Source organism: Schistocerca nitens, chromosome 9, assembly GCF_023898315.1.
Source record: "Schistocerca nitens isolate TAMUIC-IGC-003100 chromosome 9, iqSchNite1.1, whole genome shotgun sequence".
Taxonomy (NCBI): Eukaryota; Metazoa; Arthropoda; class Insecta; order Orthoptera; family Acrididae; genus Schistocerca; species Schistocerca nitens.
In genome coordinates, this window is record NC_064622.1 from 291,243,351 (window position 1) to 291,260,328 (window position 16,978).

The following is a 16,978-nucleotide window of genomic DNA, read 5'->3' on the forward strand; positions in this document are numbered from 1 at the left end:
AGTCTTGAGAAAAGCATTGTATTTATCGTCTACTGTATCAGCGCTATAAACATCTTGCCACTCTTGTTCCTTGATAAGGTTTACAAAGGTCTCTACAGCAACTGGATCAGCTTTCCTAAACAGCTGATGACTATATTTAACACGTGTTGCAGCACAAAAATCTTTTAAAGTTAAAATTTGTGCATCATGATCTGAAAGGCCATTCACCTTTTTGCTAACAGAATGCCCTTCTAGTAATGAGGAATGAACAAAAATGTTGTCTATGGTTGTTCTACTGTTCCCTTGCAATCTCGTTGGAAAGAATACGGTTTGCGTAAGATTATATGAATTAAGGAGGTCTACCAGCATCCTCTTCCTTGCACAATCACTTATACAATTAATATATAAGTCACCACATATAACTAACTTTTTGTATTTCCTATAAAGTGAACCAAGAACCTCCTCTAGCTTTAACAAAAATGCTGTGAAATCGGAGTCTGGGGATCTATAAATAACAACAGTTAGAAGTTTAGCTCCGTTAAATTTAACCACACCTGCACAACATTCAAACACCTTTTCAGTGCAGTACTTTGAAACATCAATTGACTCAAATGGGATGCCATTTTTCACATACATGGCTACTCCCCCACACCGCAAAGAGCTCCTCGAAAAGCTGCCAGCCAACCTGTATCCTGGTAAAGGAAGCCTCTGAATTATCTCCTTATTTAAGAAGTGTTCAGATATACCAATCACTGGATGATGCATTTGCTGTATGGATGTTGGCCTATGGTATTTTACGGTTTAAAAGGGAGCTAAATAAGTTGCAAATTATTTATGGAATCTAGCAGGGATTCCATTGAGCCTATAACTTTCTGATAATTGCATTGTTTCTTAATGACATTGATACTAATATCAGCATCACTCATATTTGCAGCCGTACGAGAATTAAACTGGATAAGAACTTCTGCACCTTTCTCAAAAAAGAAAACTGAGTTTAGCATTTATGCTTTTACATTGCTACACTAAGTTTCAATTTTTGTGCCACTGACAGCATTTACACATGACCAAAATTTCTTTGGGTGTTGAAATATCTTCCAGTACGATTCAGCTACAGTAGTCATTAACAGCTTCACTCATTGCTCTCTTGACACCGAAACACTTCTATCTACTCCCATGCTTCATTTTTATGCCTGTTATACAGTAGTAGTAGTATAACCAGTTTCATGATTTGAGCTACAGTTCCTTCATATGACCTTGGCAATAGCTAAGCTTGTGAGTTCCTTGTCTGAATATGTAAATCTTGCTATTCATTTTAGCTGCCTTTTGTATCTCAGTAACTATTGTTGCCACAACTCCCTTCATGGTCATAGATACCACTTTCTATGTGGACAACCCCAGATCTTTCAGGTCTATATGTTGCCATAATATCTAATGACTGGAATGTGATGGTGACCTTACCCTGCAACCTTTACTCTGATGACCAGGCTCTGTAGTATTGACTGAGGCCTAAGTTTGGAAGGTGACATTTTGCTTGCAAGTTGGCAGTTTTGAATGCGAATGTGAAATATAACTTGTGGGAACAGATTAATGTTTAGTGTAGCCCAACTTTATGTTCACATCATTTCACATACTTTTCATTATAAAAACTACAACCGCAAGATAAATTCAGAAAACCTATATTAGATTATGGACATGACCGACAAGTATTTTGGTGCACATTACGTTCATTTATCACATATGACCTATGACAAATGATAAGGGGTACACTATAATAATGATCTAATATATTTCCATCATGTGTGCACGTCCAAACCATTTGCTAAATGAACATTTATAGAGAAATTAAGTCTTACTTCACAGAATGCGACGTAGCCTACATATAAATGCGACAAGGGGGAGCGGGAGGCGGGGGGGGGGGGGGGGGGGGCTAGCAAAATTAACAAACATGGGAAACAAGACGTGCCTCAAACACGAAGCACAAAAAATGACAAGATACAACTTTTACTGAACCACAGATGTTCCTGCACAGCTGTATAAAAGTGAGTCATGAGTCATACGTAGAAAACATAGGTAGCAAAAAGATTTCTAAGGGCAGTTAGAGGATGTAATATAGTGTAGAAAATTTAGAGAAGGAATGGATTCAACGTTTATGAACTGGGATTGAAATAACATGAAAACAGAATAAAAGGGAACTAAGAGTTTAATAGGATGAGTAGCAAGAGAGTACCTTTCAAAAATCATTAGGCCCCGACATACAAACTTCAATGGAGAAGAAGTCAGGGAAGACCAAGGAAAACATGAGTTTCACGACAAGCCGATGAGTAATTGTTTAAGTGTAGAAGGAAAGAAGAAGAATAAAGCCAAACTTGACAACAAAAAGCACAATGCAATTCATTACAAATGGAGAAGGGGCAACTGTGTTTGAAATCAAATGAAATAAAACATACATGAACTACTTGTTTACATGGTTGTTATTACCTTCATCAGTTGCGTGTTTATGATATTAGTACCTGTGAAAGAACAGAGTTCATTCCAGTTACTACTGACTCCAAAGTGAAATGTTTGCTCACCTGAATCGCCACATAGTTTGTCATCTCTTTCTGCCAACAACGCTGAGAGTTTGTGATTTTCATCTTGTAATCTTGTTACCATAGACACCAAATCTTGCGACTCTTCCCGCCAATGTTCTTCTATTTGTTCCAATTCCTTTAAAGGTTCACAAATGATGATTAATAACATTTGTGGCCAAAGCTTTGTCGTAGGTTCTAGTCATGCACACACAATGATTGACCATAAAGGAGTCTCTTTCTAAATGATATAGACATTTTTTTATTTTTATATAGGTTCATAAATGGCTTCGAATGTATCGTTATTAATTCTACAACTACACATAAATAACACTGAACCACTATTAAACTAGTCTAACCTTTTCAAATCTTTGACGATCTTCTGCCTTTTCAAGCTTGTCACTTTCTAATTTAGCGATCCTTGCCCGTAGCTCTTCAACGGTAGTATTTTCCCTTTCATTTTTCGTCGCTAGTGCTTCAAGATTCTCCAATGCACTTATTACTTTGGGCATCAAACCAGTAACAGCCTGCGTTCCGTAAGCATCGATTATCTTTTCGAACTCCTTTCCAATTTCCGAAGCAATATCGTACACATCAACTACGGATAAATCTTGTTCGTATTCTTCCATATCCCCTTCTACCTGAAACGGCATGTAGATGACGTACTCAAGGGAACGAACAACCCCTAAACTCCCTACACGCTCTCATTACTTACTCAACTTGACATTTTCGCGATCACTTTAAATTAAAGAAGTTGACGTCTGTGAAGTGACTAATGCACCACTGGTCAGCGATTGATATTATGAACGTGGCGAATGAGATAAAAAAATTTTCTTTCAATGTTCTGTTGCAAGATACTAAATATCAGAATTTTTCTATTATTCTTTCTATGTGTCTTCAGATATCTGAGAAAAACCAAAATTAGTAAAAAATTATCTTTTAGAGTAAATTCTTTCGATAGTCCTTGCAAGAAGGTCTTCGGACAGGAAGGTCTTTGCTTTGAATTCAGAGAGGTATCTTGTAATCTTCCTTTCGGGTCGGTAGGAAGGTCGGGTAATATTTGATTGTGGTGAAGGTCTGTACTAAGTTGTATTTGCTATAACGTAAATAGTGAAATGTTTATGTTAAAGAACAGAGTTGACGTAGTTGTTTAGTAGTAAATATGTTAATTGTAACCATTGCAGGTAAAGTGGTCGGCCTAAAATTTATCCGGAGCCTGCCCGCAGCAGACCATTTTTAATATCCACTTACAAGAAGGATTAAAACATGTTGGGCAGAGCCGGAACGCTGGTGCCCCTTTGCGGGCAGCAACAACAGCAGGCGAGAGGTATGGCTACTCTTAAGGCCATTTCTATTCGACTAAAGTCAGTTAAGAATATCCAGAAAATAACACAAAGTATGAAGATGGTGTCAGCTGCAAAATATACTAAAGCTGAAAGGGAACTGAAGCAAGCCCGACCGTATGGCGAAGGAGCGAAACAGTTTTATGAGAAAGCAGAGGTTGCACCCGTGGGAGAAGCCCCCAAGAAACTTGTAATTGCCATGACTTCAGACCGAGGACTTTGTGGTGCCGTACACACGCAAGTTTCAAGAAGTATACGCACGGAACTGACAGAAGACCCCGAAAACACCAAGATAATATGTGTGGGCGACAAATCACGAGCCATCCTACAGCGATTGTATGGTAAAAATATTATTGGTGTTGCAAATGAGGTTGGGCGTAAGCCGCCTACTTTTACTGATGCTGCAAAGCTGACAAATATAATTTTGAACAGCGGATACGAGTTTACAGCTGGTAGAATTGTATACAATAGGTTCAAATCTGTAGTTTCGTATACTACCACAGATTTGCCACTTTTCAGCTTGGAGGCCATACAGGCTGCTCCAAAACTTCCAGTGTATGATTCATTGGATTCTGAAGTTCTGCAGAGTTATCTGGAATACTCCATAGCCTCCCTGATTTTTTATGCTATGAAAGAAGGAGCCTGCAGCGAACAATCTTCAAGAATGACTGCAATGGATAATGCAAGCAAAAATGCAGGCGAAATGATTGATAAGTTGACACTGACATTTAACCGCACTCGACAAGCCGTGATTACAAGAGAATTGATTGAAATTATTTCAGGAGCGGCTGCTCTTGACTAGATTGAGTGAAAACGAAGCCCATTTTTTAATGAGGTGTTACGGCTGAAAATGTATTAGAATTGCACCTGCTACCAAGATTTCAAAATGAAGTGCGTTTGTGAAAGTGCAGTTTAGAAAACGAAACTGAAATCGAAAGACGATTCTACTACATTATTTATGTTATTGCATTTGAGTAGAGGCAGTAGTGTAATAGAGTATCTTGTCCAATATTGTTCACTTCAACAGTAGCAGAAGGAATCCAGCAGTGCATTGTAATTTCAGATTGTTAAGTGGTCATTATAGTTCCATTGTTATGTAAAAAGATATTTCCACTTGTGTATCATCCAGAATAAAACTTGGCAAAGTTTGAAGTAGATGCTTCACTGTAAAGTTACCCTTCCATCTTTGTGCTTCAAATTTTTTTTTTTTTTTTTTTTTTTTTTTTTTTTTTTTTTGGTGGGGGGGGTCTTAACTTTCCAGGATGATTGTAGGCAAAGTGCACAAACTTGAAGTTTCTTGAGATGGGCAAGAGGATATTAACATGGTTGGTAAAATAACAAAGCGCATTTCTCCAGCTGACTAAAAAAAGAAGTTCTTCAGAGGTATAGCAAGACTTGTAATTTAGCAGCAGTTTTCTGATAACATAAACTCCATGTATTGCACCCAGGCTCTTTGCAATTGATTTACTATTGCAGCATCTCCTAGTATAATTTATGTATTGGCTGTAAGGCCTGTTACAAACATAACTCATTGGTTTGGTTTGAGAATAGGTAGATGTATATAATAGTCACGACCGTGATATGTCTTGTGAATTATGTACTGTTATTATACAGTGTACACTGAACATACTTTTAGTCTTAAAAACGAGAGTCGGGCTGTGGAAAATCGGGGACGGAATAACAGTATGAAAAGAATAGACTGCTACTTACCACATAGAGGTGTTTAGTGGCAGAGAAGCACATTAATAAAGACTGTTATATGTTAGCTGTTTCTTCCTCAGACATAGACAAAACCAGCCACCCATGTGGGGAATGCAGTCTCACACACACACACACACACACACACACACACACACACACACACACACACTCTCTCTCTCTCTCTCTCTCTCTCTCTCTCTCTCTCTCTTGCCCCCTCCCCCGCCTCTCCCTCCAGATACATAATCAGCATTCCTGAGAAAACTTGGGTGTTGCAAATGGGTGCAGTCAGTCAAGTGCACATAGAATTAAATGTCATTCCCCCACCCCTCCTCTCTCTCTCTCTCTCTCTCTCTCTCTCTCTCTCTCTCTCTCTCTCTCTCTCTCTGTCTCCCCCCCCCCCCCCCTCTCCCCCCCCTCCCTCCCTCATATGCCTTGCAATGTAGAGAATTGTTGCTAAAACACTAAATGAACTTCACTTTGGTTATCACTGTTATGTCAGTCAGAAGTCACAAGTGTCCACTATGACACCTCTCAAAATTCTTTATTTTGTGTCTGTAATATTAGTAAATTCATAAATCGAAAATGGCTTCCAGTCAAATAGGAGCATTCATTGAGTTAATTAAATAAATATCTCTTATAACGTTGTATGGGTATCACAGCATAAATGTTCCCAAGTATTCTCTAGAAATCATGTTCCTTTATTTCAAATTAATATTGTATTTAATTTTGAAAATTTAATGTGAAATTGGGGAGTCTGTTGTTGATACAGATAGGTGTTTTGATTTCTTCTACTGTATGTTTATTCACTTGTTAATTTGGTTTTGACAGCTGTATGTAAACTTTATTTGGTAGTGTAAAATTTATTTATTTTATTTTGTGTATCCACCTGTAGATAAATATTGTATGAATGTTGTCCAGATATAGGCCTACATATAAATTTATGTAAAACTATTTCAAGGAAATGGAACATTCAAATATATAAACATAGAAGGTACAAAAATAAAAAATAAATATAAGGGCATACAAGACAACGTAATACAATTTTATATACATGTATTACTATAAGTTATAGACTATTTGTCATAGGGCTTTACTTTAGTCCTCTCTAAACAGCAAGTTTGTATATACACTATGATCTTTTAGTGAAGATTATATATTGCACAACGGCTGTCTGTTAGATATGCAAATATAGGGAAAAGTTTAGGACGAGAGAGTATTTTCAGTTTTGTCTTAATATAAACATTATCAGAAAATATTGGCCTACATAGTTGCATACCAAGGAAAAACATTTTTTAGTAGAAATGTTTTAAATTCTTCTTTAAATTTATTTTAATCTTCTATCTTTTGAATGTAGACTGGTAGTGTATTGTAAAGTGTAGTACCAGTAGGGCTCACGTGCCCTCATGTGTGTGTGTTGGTTTTGTTTGCTGATTATGGAGTGCTTTGCTGTTTTGGGTGTTGTAATTATGGAAGTCAGCATTTGTCTGAAAAATCTGAATGGTGGGTGCTAACACTTACTAGTAACTTCTCAGAACCGCAGTGGTGTTTTGAAACAGTTGTGTGTGGGTTGGCATGCCACTTTTTGACCATTGAGTTTCAGCCACTGTGGTGTTCTGCTTTGTGAATGGACAAAAATAAAATTTGTGTACAGTTATGTGCCACAATCAGCAATTCAAACGTGGGTACAGTCACTGTAGAAATGTAGCACACATGGACATTTGAGATGAAATCTCACATTATATGCAAGTTGAAGAAATCTTACAGAAGGTAAGTACGTGTTTTGAATGCTAACAGCAATAATGAAAATTGGTGCTGTGAATAACACATTCCCTAGTTTGTTACATTAATTTCTCCAGAATCTACAAATCTGATATGGGCATACATGATATTCTTTGCTTACATTGCTAGGAAGCTTAACAAGAACTGATCAATCTTTGCAAATTAGCATTGCTCAGTGAAGTGTTGTGCACCATTCAAAACAATAAGAGGGCATAAGCTGGGCAGCTACTGCAGAACACAGTCTAATCCTGCAAATGGCATTACAAGTTAACATGGGTAAAAATTGTAATAATTCATTCTGCTCCTCCCCCCCCCCCCCCCCTCCCTTATGGATTGCCTCCTTCCTTCCCAGATAGGGTATTGTAGGAGAAGGTATGTAGGAGAAGAAAGGGTCAACAGACAGTGAACATCATCTGAAAGTGGAATGTGCATTGTCCTCAAAGAACTTTGAAAAATGAGCTATTTTATTTCATTACTGTCTGTAGTGAAACTAAATTCAGATCATACGGGTTCATAACTGACGAGTTTTTATAATTTTCTGTTTCATATATATTTGGACACACACAATCTCAACCTTAGAGTAGCCATGGCTCAAGACATCTATCTATAGATTAAACTTCTCTTTGTGGAGAAGAAATAAAAAATTTTACATGCAGCCAAAGGTATTGTAATTTTATCCCAAATGTAAAGGACTGAAAAGATAATTTGAATGAAATGAATACCAATGGGAATGGAGAGTGGAAGATGGTCATCACCAAAAGTAAAACAAGGGAAACTAAATTGAAGCAGGAAATGCTGAGGGAATTAGGTTAGTAAATGAGACCTTAAAAGTAGTGTAAGAGTTTTCATATTTGGCAGCAAAATAACTGATGATGGCTGAAAGTAGAGAGGATATAAAATGCAGACTGGCAATAGCAGGAAAAGCTTAGCGAAAAAAGAGAAATAGGTTAATGGCAAATATAAATGTGTTAGGAAAGTCTTTCTGAAGGTAGTTGTAGTGAAGCATTTCACAGAAGTGAGATACGGGCAGTAAAGAGCTCATTCAGGAAGATAATAGAATAACAGAAGGGTAGATTGTATAACTTATGAAGAGACACTGAATCAAATAGGGGAGGAAAGTAATTTGTAATATAACTTGACCAAAATAAGGGCTTGGTTGATTGGACATATCCTGGGGCATCAAGGAATAGTGTATATGGTAATTGGAGAGGAGGTGGGTGGATGGGGTGGACTAAGACTTGAATGCAGTGATCAGATTCAGACCATTGTTGCATGTAATACGTATCCAGGTGTAAAGAGCTTGTACAGTATAAGACTACCATGGAGTGCGGTGTCAAGGTAGGCTTCAGGCCGTAGACCAGGGCAGCAAAAAGATGCAGCAGTGGAATTCAACTTGGTGATGGTTGTAACATGTCCAGAGAGAGTCCAACCAAGTGTAGTGCCACATTTTTCTTAAAAAAAAACAGACATCTCTGGTAGCTCAGGTTTCTGCTCTCTGTCAGTGTCTATGTCTTTCACACTACCCGCTGTAGCGTCTGTTCCCTTCTTCTCTGAGCTGTTTCTTGTTCAGTTCTGTGAAAAGCTGCGCTCCAGGCAAATATCTCCCAAAAATATTTCCTAACACGTTTGTTCATGATGATAACATATTTCTCCTTTTCAGAAAAGCTGCTGAGTCACAGCCTTGTTCAGTTACTCCACTGAATTATTCATTTTAGTTTCAATACTTTTGGAAAAGAACTGATCTAGCAGTCCAGGTCATGAACATAATTCCTTTTTCAAATTGTTACTTGATGTTACTTTACCACAGCATGAGTTTCAACTCTGCTTAAAAGTTGCCTGCATGTAAAGGCTGAACCTGGTCATGGAGTTAAATAAAATATACGTCATCAACTGGAGTGGCATTTCATTAACTGAACCTACAGCTGCTGAACAGCAGCACTCTCTAAATGTAGGGAAATTAACACAGAGATAAATGGTTTGACCATGTCTGAAGAGGCATTATTCTGTATAGAAAAATCTACACACACTAGTTCGAATTATTTCTCCTTTCTCCAAACACAGTGAGATTACATAACAGGAATTCGCCATTAATGTAGCAGTCACAGGTTACTACACGGCCGAGTTACATTACAGTGACCACTGCCAATGTTCAGTGCCAATGTGCAATAACTGCTCACAAATGGTAGGTGGCAGCACTAGTAATGGAGGGCATATGAAGCATCTTGGGGGAAGGGACACAAAAAAAAACAGTGCAGTCATCATAATTTGGAAATGGAGCAATTTATCTGTCATCGTAACTGCCGTCCGCTTCACGTCTGCTGTGCAGCGAGCTACCTTAATTTAAGTATTAACTGTATTTTTCTTACTTGTCACTTCTTCTTCCGTGTGTTTTTGCTTTTAGGAAGCTTTAATTGTCGAGTGTTAGTAATAGTGTTCCATAGATTTCGTGTTTGTTTTGAATACAGTCAGAGAGACCCTTTAGTCAACCATAGTGCCAGTAGTGCTAGTGTTTGTTTTCAATACAGTCCAGAGACAGGTAGTGTTTTCTACAAGAAGTGGCTAGCAACCACAGTTTAGTCAGCCGCCTTTAGTGAATTAGCAGTCTAGTTAAAAGGTGATTAACTCTCTACAGTAAATTGATTTCTTAGGATGGATAGGATGTGTGACTGCTGTGTATGGACGCAGGAGGAGCTGGCCACTGTTCGCGAACAGCTGAGCGTGTTGATGGCCACAGTCAGCCGTCTTCAGGCTGCTGCCTCGGAGTTTAGCGGCAGTGGGGAGTCTGGTGCGTCGCATGGTACACCCCAGGTGTTACATGCTTCACCCACTGTCCCTGCTGTCGAGACATCTTCGCGGGTACCGGGCGCGGTTGGGCCACCCTCTCCCCAAGGGGAGTGGCGGGTTCAGCGGTGTTCACGGCGCACGAGGCGGAGGGTCAATGTGGAGGCTGGCCGTGTGGCATCGCCGAGCAGGCACACGGGTGGAGGGGTTTATTAGTTATTGGGAGCTCCAACGTTAGGCGGGTGATGGAGCCCCTTAGGGAAGTAGTTGGAAGGTCGGGGAAGAAGGCCAGTGTTTCACTCTGTCTGCTTGCCGGGGGGTCTCATCCGAGATGTGGAGGAGGCCCTACCGGCAGCGATAGAGAGCACTGGGTGCACCCGACTGCAAATTGTTGCTCATGTCGGCACCAATGAGTCCTGCCGTCTGGGTTCAGAGGTCATCCTCAGTTCGTAAAGGCGGTTGGCGGAATTGGTGAAAGCGGAAAGCCTCGCTTGTGGCGTGGAATCAGAGCTAACTATATGTAGTATTGTTCCCAGAACCGATCGCGGTCCTCTGGTTTGGAGCCGAGTGGAAGGCTTAAATCAGAGGCTCAGACAATTCTGCGGAGATCTGGGGTGCAAATTTCTCGACCTCCGCTATTGGGTGGAGAAATGTAGGGTCCCCCTGAATAGGTCAGGCATGCACTACATGCCGGAAGCGGCTACAAGGGTAGCGGAGTACGTGTGGAGTGCACATATGGGTTTTTTATGTTAGAGAATTCCCTCCCTAGGCCCGACAAGACGCCTCCTGAGACGCGGCAAGGTAGGAGTAGGCAAAATGCAACAGGGAATAACAATATTAATGTGCTAATAGTAAACTGCAGGAGCGTCTATAGAAAGGTCCCAGAACTGCTCTCATTAATAAACGGTCACAACGCCCATATAGTACTAGGGACAGAAAGTTGGCTGAAACCAGACGTACACAGTAATGAAATCTTAAACTCAGATTGGAATGTATACTGCAGAGACAGGCTGGACAGTGAAGGGGGGAGGCGTGTTTATAGCGATAAGAAGTGCAATATTATCGAAGGAAACTGATGGAGATCCGAAATGTGAAATGATTTGGGTGAAGGTCACGGTTAAAGCAGGCTCAGACATGGTAATTGGATGTCTCTATAGGCCCCTTGGCTCAGCAGCTGTTGTGGCTGAGCACCTGAAGGATAATTTGGAAAATATTTCGAGTAGATTTCCCCACCATGTTATAGTTCTGGGTGGAGATTTTAATTTGCCAGATATAGACTGGGAGACTCAAATGTTCATAACGGGTGGCAGGGACAAAGAATCCAGTGAAATTTTTTTAAGTGCTTTATCTGAAAACTACCTTGAGCAGTTAAACAGAGAACAGACTCGTGGCGATAACATATTAGACCTTCTGGTGACAAACAGACGCGAACTATTTGAAACAGTTAACGCAGAACAGGGAATCAGTGATCATAAAGCGGTTACTGCATCGATGATTTCAGCCGTAAATAGAAATATTAAAAAAGGTAAGAAGATTTTTCTGTTTAGCAAAAGTGACAAAAGGCAGATTACAGAGTACCTGACGGCTCAACACAAAAGTTTTGTCTCAAGTACAGATAGTGTTGAGGATCAGTGGACAAAGTTCAAAACCATCGTACAACATGCGTTAGATGAGTATGTGCCAAGCAAGATCGTAAGAGATGGAAAAGAGCCACCGTGGTACAACAACCGAGTTAGGAAACTGCTGCGGAAGCAAAGGGAACACAGCAAATATAAACATAGCCAAAGCCTTGCAGACAAACGAAAATTACGTGAAGCGAAATGTAGTGTGAGGAGGGCTATGCAAGAGGCGTTCAATGAATTCGAAAGGAAAGTTCTATGTACTGACTTGGCAGAATATCCTAAGAAATTTTGGTCTTATGTCAAAGCAGTAGGTGGCTCAAAACAAAATGTCCAGACACTCTGTGACCAAAATGGTACTGAAACAGGTGGATGACAGACTAAAGGCCGAAATACTAAATGTCTTTTTCCAAAGCTGTTTCACAGAGGAAGACTGCACTGTAGTTCCTTCTCTAGATTGTCGCACAGATGACAAAATGGTAGATATCGAAATAGACGACAGAGGGATAGAGAAACGATTAAAATCGCTCAAAAGAGGAAAGGCCGCTGGACCTGATGGGATACCAGTTCGATTTTACACAGAGTACGCGAAGGACTTTGCCCCTCTTTTTGCAGCGCTGTACCATAGGTCTCTAGAAGAGCGTAGCATTCCAAAGGATTGGAAAAGGGCACAGGTCATCCCCGTTTTTAAGAAGGGACGTTGTACAGATGTGCAGAACTATAGACCTATATCTCTAACGTCGATCAGTTGTAGAATTTTGGAACACGTATTATGTTCGAGTATGTCGTGTGAAACCCAGCTCGCGCTATTCGTCCACGAGACTCAGAGAGCCATAGACACGGGTTCACAGGTAGATGCCGTGTTTCTTGACTTCCGCAAGGCGTTCGATACAGTTCCCCACAGTCGTTTAATGAACAAAGTAAGAGCATATGGACTATCAGACCAATTGTGTGATTGGATTGAAGAGTTCCTAGATAACAGAATGCAGCATGTCATTCTCAATGGAGAGAAGTCTTCCGAAGTAAGAGTGATTTCAGGTGTGCCGCAGGGGATTGTCATAGGACCGTTGCTATTCACAATATACATAAATGACCTTGTGGATGACATCGGAAGTTCACTGAGGCTTTTTGCAGATGATGCTGTGGTGTATCGAGAGGTTGTAACAATAGAAAATTGTACTGAAATGCAGGAGGATCTGCAGCGAATAGACGCATGGTGCAGGGAGTGTCAATTGAGTCTCAATGTAGACAAGTGTAATGTGCTGCGAATACATAGAAAGAAAGATCCCTTATCATTTAGCTACAATATAGCAGGTCAGCAACTGGAAGCAGTTAATTCCATAAATTATCTGGGAGTGCGCATTAGGAGTGATTTAAAATGGAATGATCATATAAAGTTGATCGTCGGTAAAGCAGGTGCCAGACTGAGATTCATTGGAAGAATCCTAAGGAAATGCAATCTGAAAACAAAGGAAGTAGGTTACAGTACGCTTGTTCGCCCACTGCTTGAATACTGCTCAACAGTGTGGGATCCGTACCAGATAGGATTGATAGAAGAGATAGAGAAGATCCAACAGAGAGCAGCGTGCTTCGTTACAGGATCATTTAATAATCGCAAAAGCGTTACGGAGATGATAGATAAACTCCAGTGGAAGACTCTGCAGGAGAGACGCTCAGTAATCTCGGTACGGGCTTTTGTTAAAGTTTCGAGAACATACCTTCACCGAAGAGTCAAGCAGTATATTGCTCCCTCCTACGTATATCTCGTGAAGAGACCATGAGGATAAAATCGGAGAGATTAGAGCCCACACAGAAGCATACCGACAATCCTTCTTTCCACGAACAATACGAGACTGGAATAGAAGGGAGAACCGATAGAGGTACTCAGGGTATCCTCCGCCACACACCATCAGGTGGCTTGCGGAGTATGGATGTAGATGTAGGTGTAGATGTATCCAAAAGGGCATGGTTATTTGCTTTTGGACCAAAGGTGGAAGCATTTCTGATATGGCTAAGTTAGCAAACTGTTCGCATGTCGCTGTAGTTAAAGTACACCATGCATGGAAAAATAGCACTATCCAAAACTGTTGGCAAGGCAACTGTGGTGCACCACAGGCCATGGGTGGATGACAGCTGCGGACATGTGCACAGACGAATAGACATGCAACTGATTGCCCGGATGAACCAAGGGGCTACCAACAGTGTCTCCTCAATGACTGTGCAGCAAATGTTGCTGCATATGGGCCTCCACATCAGTGCCTGGTTCGTGCACTCATGCTGCCTGCTGTTCATCTGCAATGAAGGCTGGGGTTTGCATGGCAGTGCGACAAATAGACATCCACTGAGTTGTGACAGGTAGTCTTTTCAGGTGAATCATGTTTTATGCTCCATTAGGCAAATGCCCACTGGTATGTAAGGTGTGAAGTGAAACTCCTAAAGTGAACACCGTACAACAATCATGTAAAGGAGCCCTACAGTCTGGGGGTTGTTTTTGTGGCATTCCTTGGGTGACCTCATCATTCTGAAAGGCACAGTGAATCAACACAAATTTACATACATCCTTGGAGGCCATGTCCTATCCCCCACCCCGCCACCAGTGCAGTTTGTTTCTCCTAGCATGGTGGTATCTACCACCAAGACAATGCAATGTGTTACACAGCTTGCAGTTGACATGTGTGGCCCAAAGAGTACCAGAATGAGTTTATGTACTCCCTCAGGCACGAAACACCCTGAAGTGAAACCTAATCAAGAATTTGTGGGACCACTTGATCGGGATGTACGCGCCATGGATCCTCAGCCATGGAACATAATGCAGCTGGCCATGACACTGCAGTCTGTGTGACTCCACATCCCTGTCAGTACCTTCCAGAACCTCAATGATTCTCTTACTTCACATCTCGCAGCAGTCCACGCTGGAAAATGTAATTATTCAGGATTTTGACAGGTGCTCACTTTAATGTGACCAGACAGTGTAAGCAACCGAGAGGTCATAAAGCTGTGATCATCATCATTAAAAAAAAAAAAAAAATGTTTGTTTGCAGATACACGTTGAAATCCTCATGACACAATATTGTAGCATGTCACTCGAGGAGCCAAAAGAATCTGGTGCAGTGAATTGCTAAAGTGGAGTATTGTGCGGTAGGCCTAATTTGTTTCTGGCTGTAGTGAAAACATAGCAGTATCAAGCTGATCCAGATATGTGTCACCTGGATTCGCCTGACATCTGACTGCTGCTGCTGAACATGAATTACCATATGATACTTTATCCATGGGCTGCAGTAATTTTTTATTTATTTATTTGGGGTTATCTGGCAGCAAGTTACTGTACTGTGTTGTGGGGATTTCAGGATTTGTGAGTTGTGCAACTTTTGTTTTTTGAAGTGATAATTACATTTTTATAATTACCACTGATCAGATGCTCTCATGCAACAGGATCTACTGACCTAACTCTGTCTACATCTGTACTCTGCAAGCCACTGTAAAGTTCATGGCTGAGGGTACTTTCCATTGTTTCAGTTATAAGGGTTTCTTCCTGTTCCATTCACATATGGACTGCAAGAATAATAACTGTTTAACTATGTCTGTTTGTGTTGTAATTAATCTAATGTTGTCCTCACGATCCCTATGGGGGCAATATGCCGAGAGTTCCTGGTTTCATTATTTAAAACTGGTTATTGAAATTTTGTAAGCAATATTTCTCTGGATAGTTTGCATCTATCTTCATGTGTCTGCCAGTTCAGTTTCTTCAGCATGTCAGTGACACTCTCCTATTATCCCCAGTTAGTCCTATTTGCTATGGGTCCTACACTCTTGGGCAAGGATGGGTTGCATTAGTGTTTTGTAAGCAGTCAGTTTTGCAGACTTAATATATTTTGCTCATATTCTACCAATGAACTACAGTCTGCCATCTGCTTCACCTATAACTGAGCCTATGTGAGCATTCTGTTTAATACCTCTACCCAAGTATTTATATGAGCTGACTGATTTCAACTGAGATTTGCTGATTTTGTAGTCAGAAGATACATGCTTTTTGTTTTCTGAATGGCACAGTTTTAGGTTTATAAATGTTTGAAGCAAGTTGACAGACTTTTACCATATTGAAATATTATCAATATCGACTGAATATTTGTGCAGCTTTTTTAGACGATAAATCATTATCGATAACTACATCACCTGCATAAAGTCTGAGGTTACTATTAAATATCATCTGCAAGGTCATTAAGATACAACATGAACAGAAAGAGTCCCAGCACATGCCCCTGTGGCACACTGAAAATTTCTTCTACATCTGTCAATGGCTCTCTGCCCGAGAAAACTTGCTGCATCCTCGCTACTATGAAATCCTCAGTCTTGTCACAAATTTCATTTATTACCCCATATGATCATATTTTTGATAAGTGTAGGTTTGGTAGTGAGTCAAGTGCTTTTTGGAAACAGAGAAATGCAGCATCTGCCCGATTGCCTTGACCAATGGCTTTGAAGATACCGTGTCAATGTTTTCGGAATTTATGCTAGTGGGCATTGAGGAAGTTATTCTGTTCAAGGTACTTCATTACATTTGAGTTCAAAATATATTCTAAGTTTCTACAATGAATTGATGTGAAGAATATTGGACATTGGTAGTTTTGCAGATCACTTCTGCTACCGTTCTCGTGGACGAGTTTGACCTGTGCTTTCTTCCAGTCACTGCGTATGGTGTGTTCCTTGTGGAATGTGCAGTATATACAATTAAAAAGGGGGCTAACTTACCCACAAATTCTATATAGTATCTGACACAGATTACATTGGGCCTTAGAGCTTTGTTCAATTTTAGTAATATCAGCTGTTTCCCAGCACTATTGTCACTAATATCTGTATCACTCATTTTTGCATTAGTGTGAGAATAAAGTGGAATTTGATGTGAAAGTGGAGTTCAGTGTTTCTGCTTTTTTGATTTGCTTCTATCTATTTCAGTCTCCATCTCATCCATGAATGATGGACAATAATTTTGATACCACTTTACATGTGACCAGAATTTCTTTGTGGTTCATGAGAGACCGGTAATATTATGCTGCGGTAGTCGTTGAAGGTTTCACACATTGCCCTTTTGACAACCAAACATGTTTCCTTCGGCGTCTTTTCCTAAATGTTTTACACATATGACACAGTAGTCTCTGTTTCCTTAGAAGTTTCCTTACAATGGTTGTATACAAAGGAGGGCCCAACACAC

General features: G+C 40.3%; 2 protein-coding genes across 9 annotated transcripts in view; one reads left to right on the forward strand and one right to left on the reverse strand.

Annotated features, from left to right (window-relative positions):
- LOC126203386 (RILP-like protein homolog) overlaps positions 1-3,349 on the reverse strand; it is a 178,825-nt gene extending 175,476 nt beyond the window's left edge. For 7 of the 8 annotated variants that reach the window (XM_049937690.1, XM_049937689.1, XM_049937687.1 and 4 more), the window contains exons 1-2: positions 2,906-3,320; positions 2,550-2,685 (exon numbers count right to left, since the gene is read on the reverse strand). In XM_049937690.1, the coding sequence (XP_049793647.1) occupies positions 2,550-2,685; positions 2,906-3,199 (430 nt within the window). In that variant the 5' untranslated portion in view covers positions 3,200-3,320. Of the gene's footprint in view, positions 1-2,549; positions 2,686-2,905 lie in introns of all 8 variants that reach the window. The other variant, XM_049937685.1, reaches the window with a different exon arrangement.
- Positions 3,350-3,530: 181 nt separating this feature from the next.
- Positions 3,531-5,041, forward strand: LOC126203388 (ATP synthase subunit gamma, mitochondrial). Its single transcript, XM_049937692.1, has 2 exons — positions 3,531-3,621; positions 3,731-5,041. The coding sequence occupies exon 2, from the start codon at positions 3,813-3,815 to the stop codon at positions 4,689-4,691; it is 879 nt and encodes a 292-aa protein (XP_049793649.1). The 5' UTR covers positions 3,531-3,621; positions 3,731-3,812; the 3' UTR covers positions 4,692-5,041.
- Positions 5,042-16,978: the final 11,937 nt, after the last annotated feature.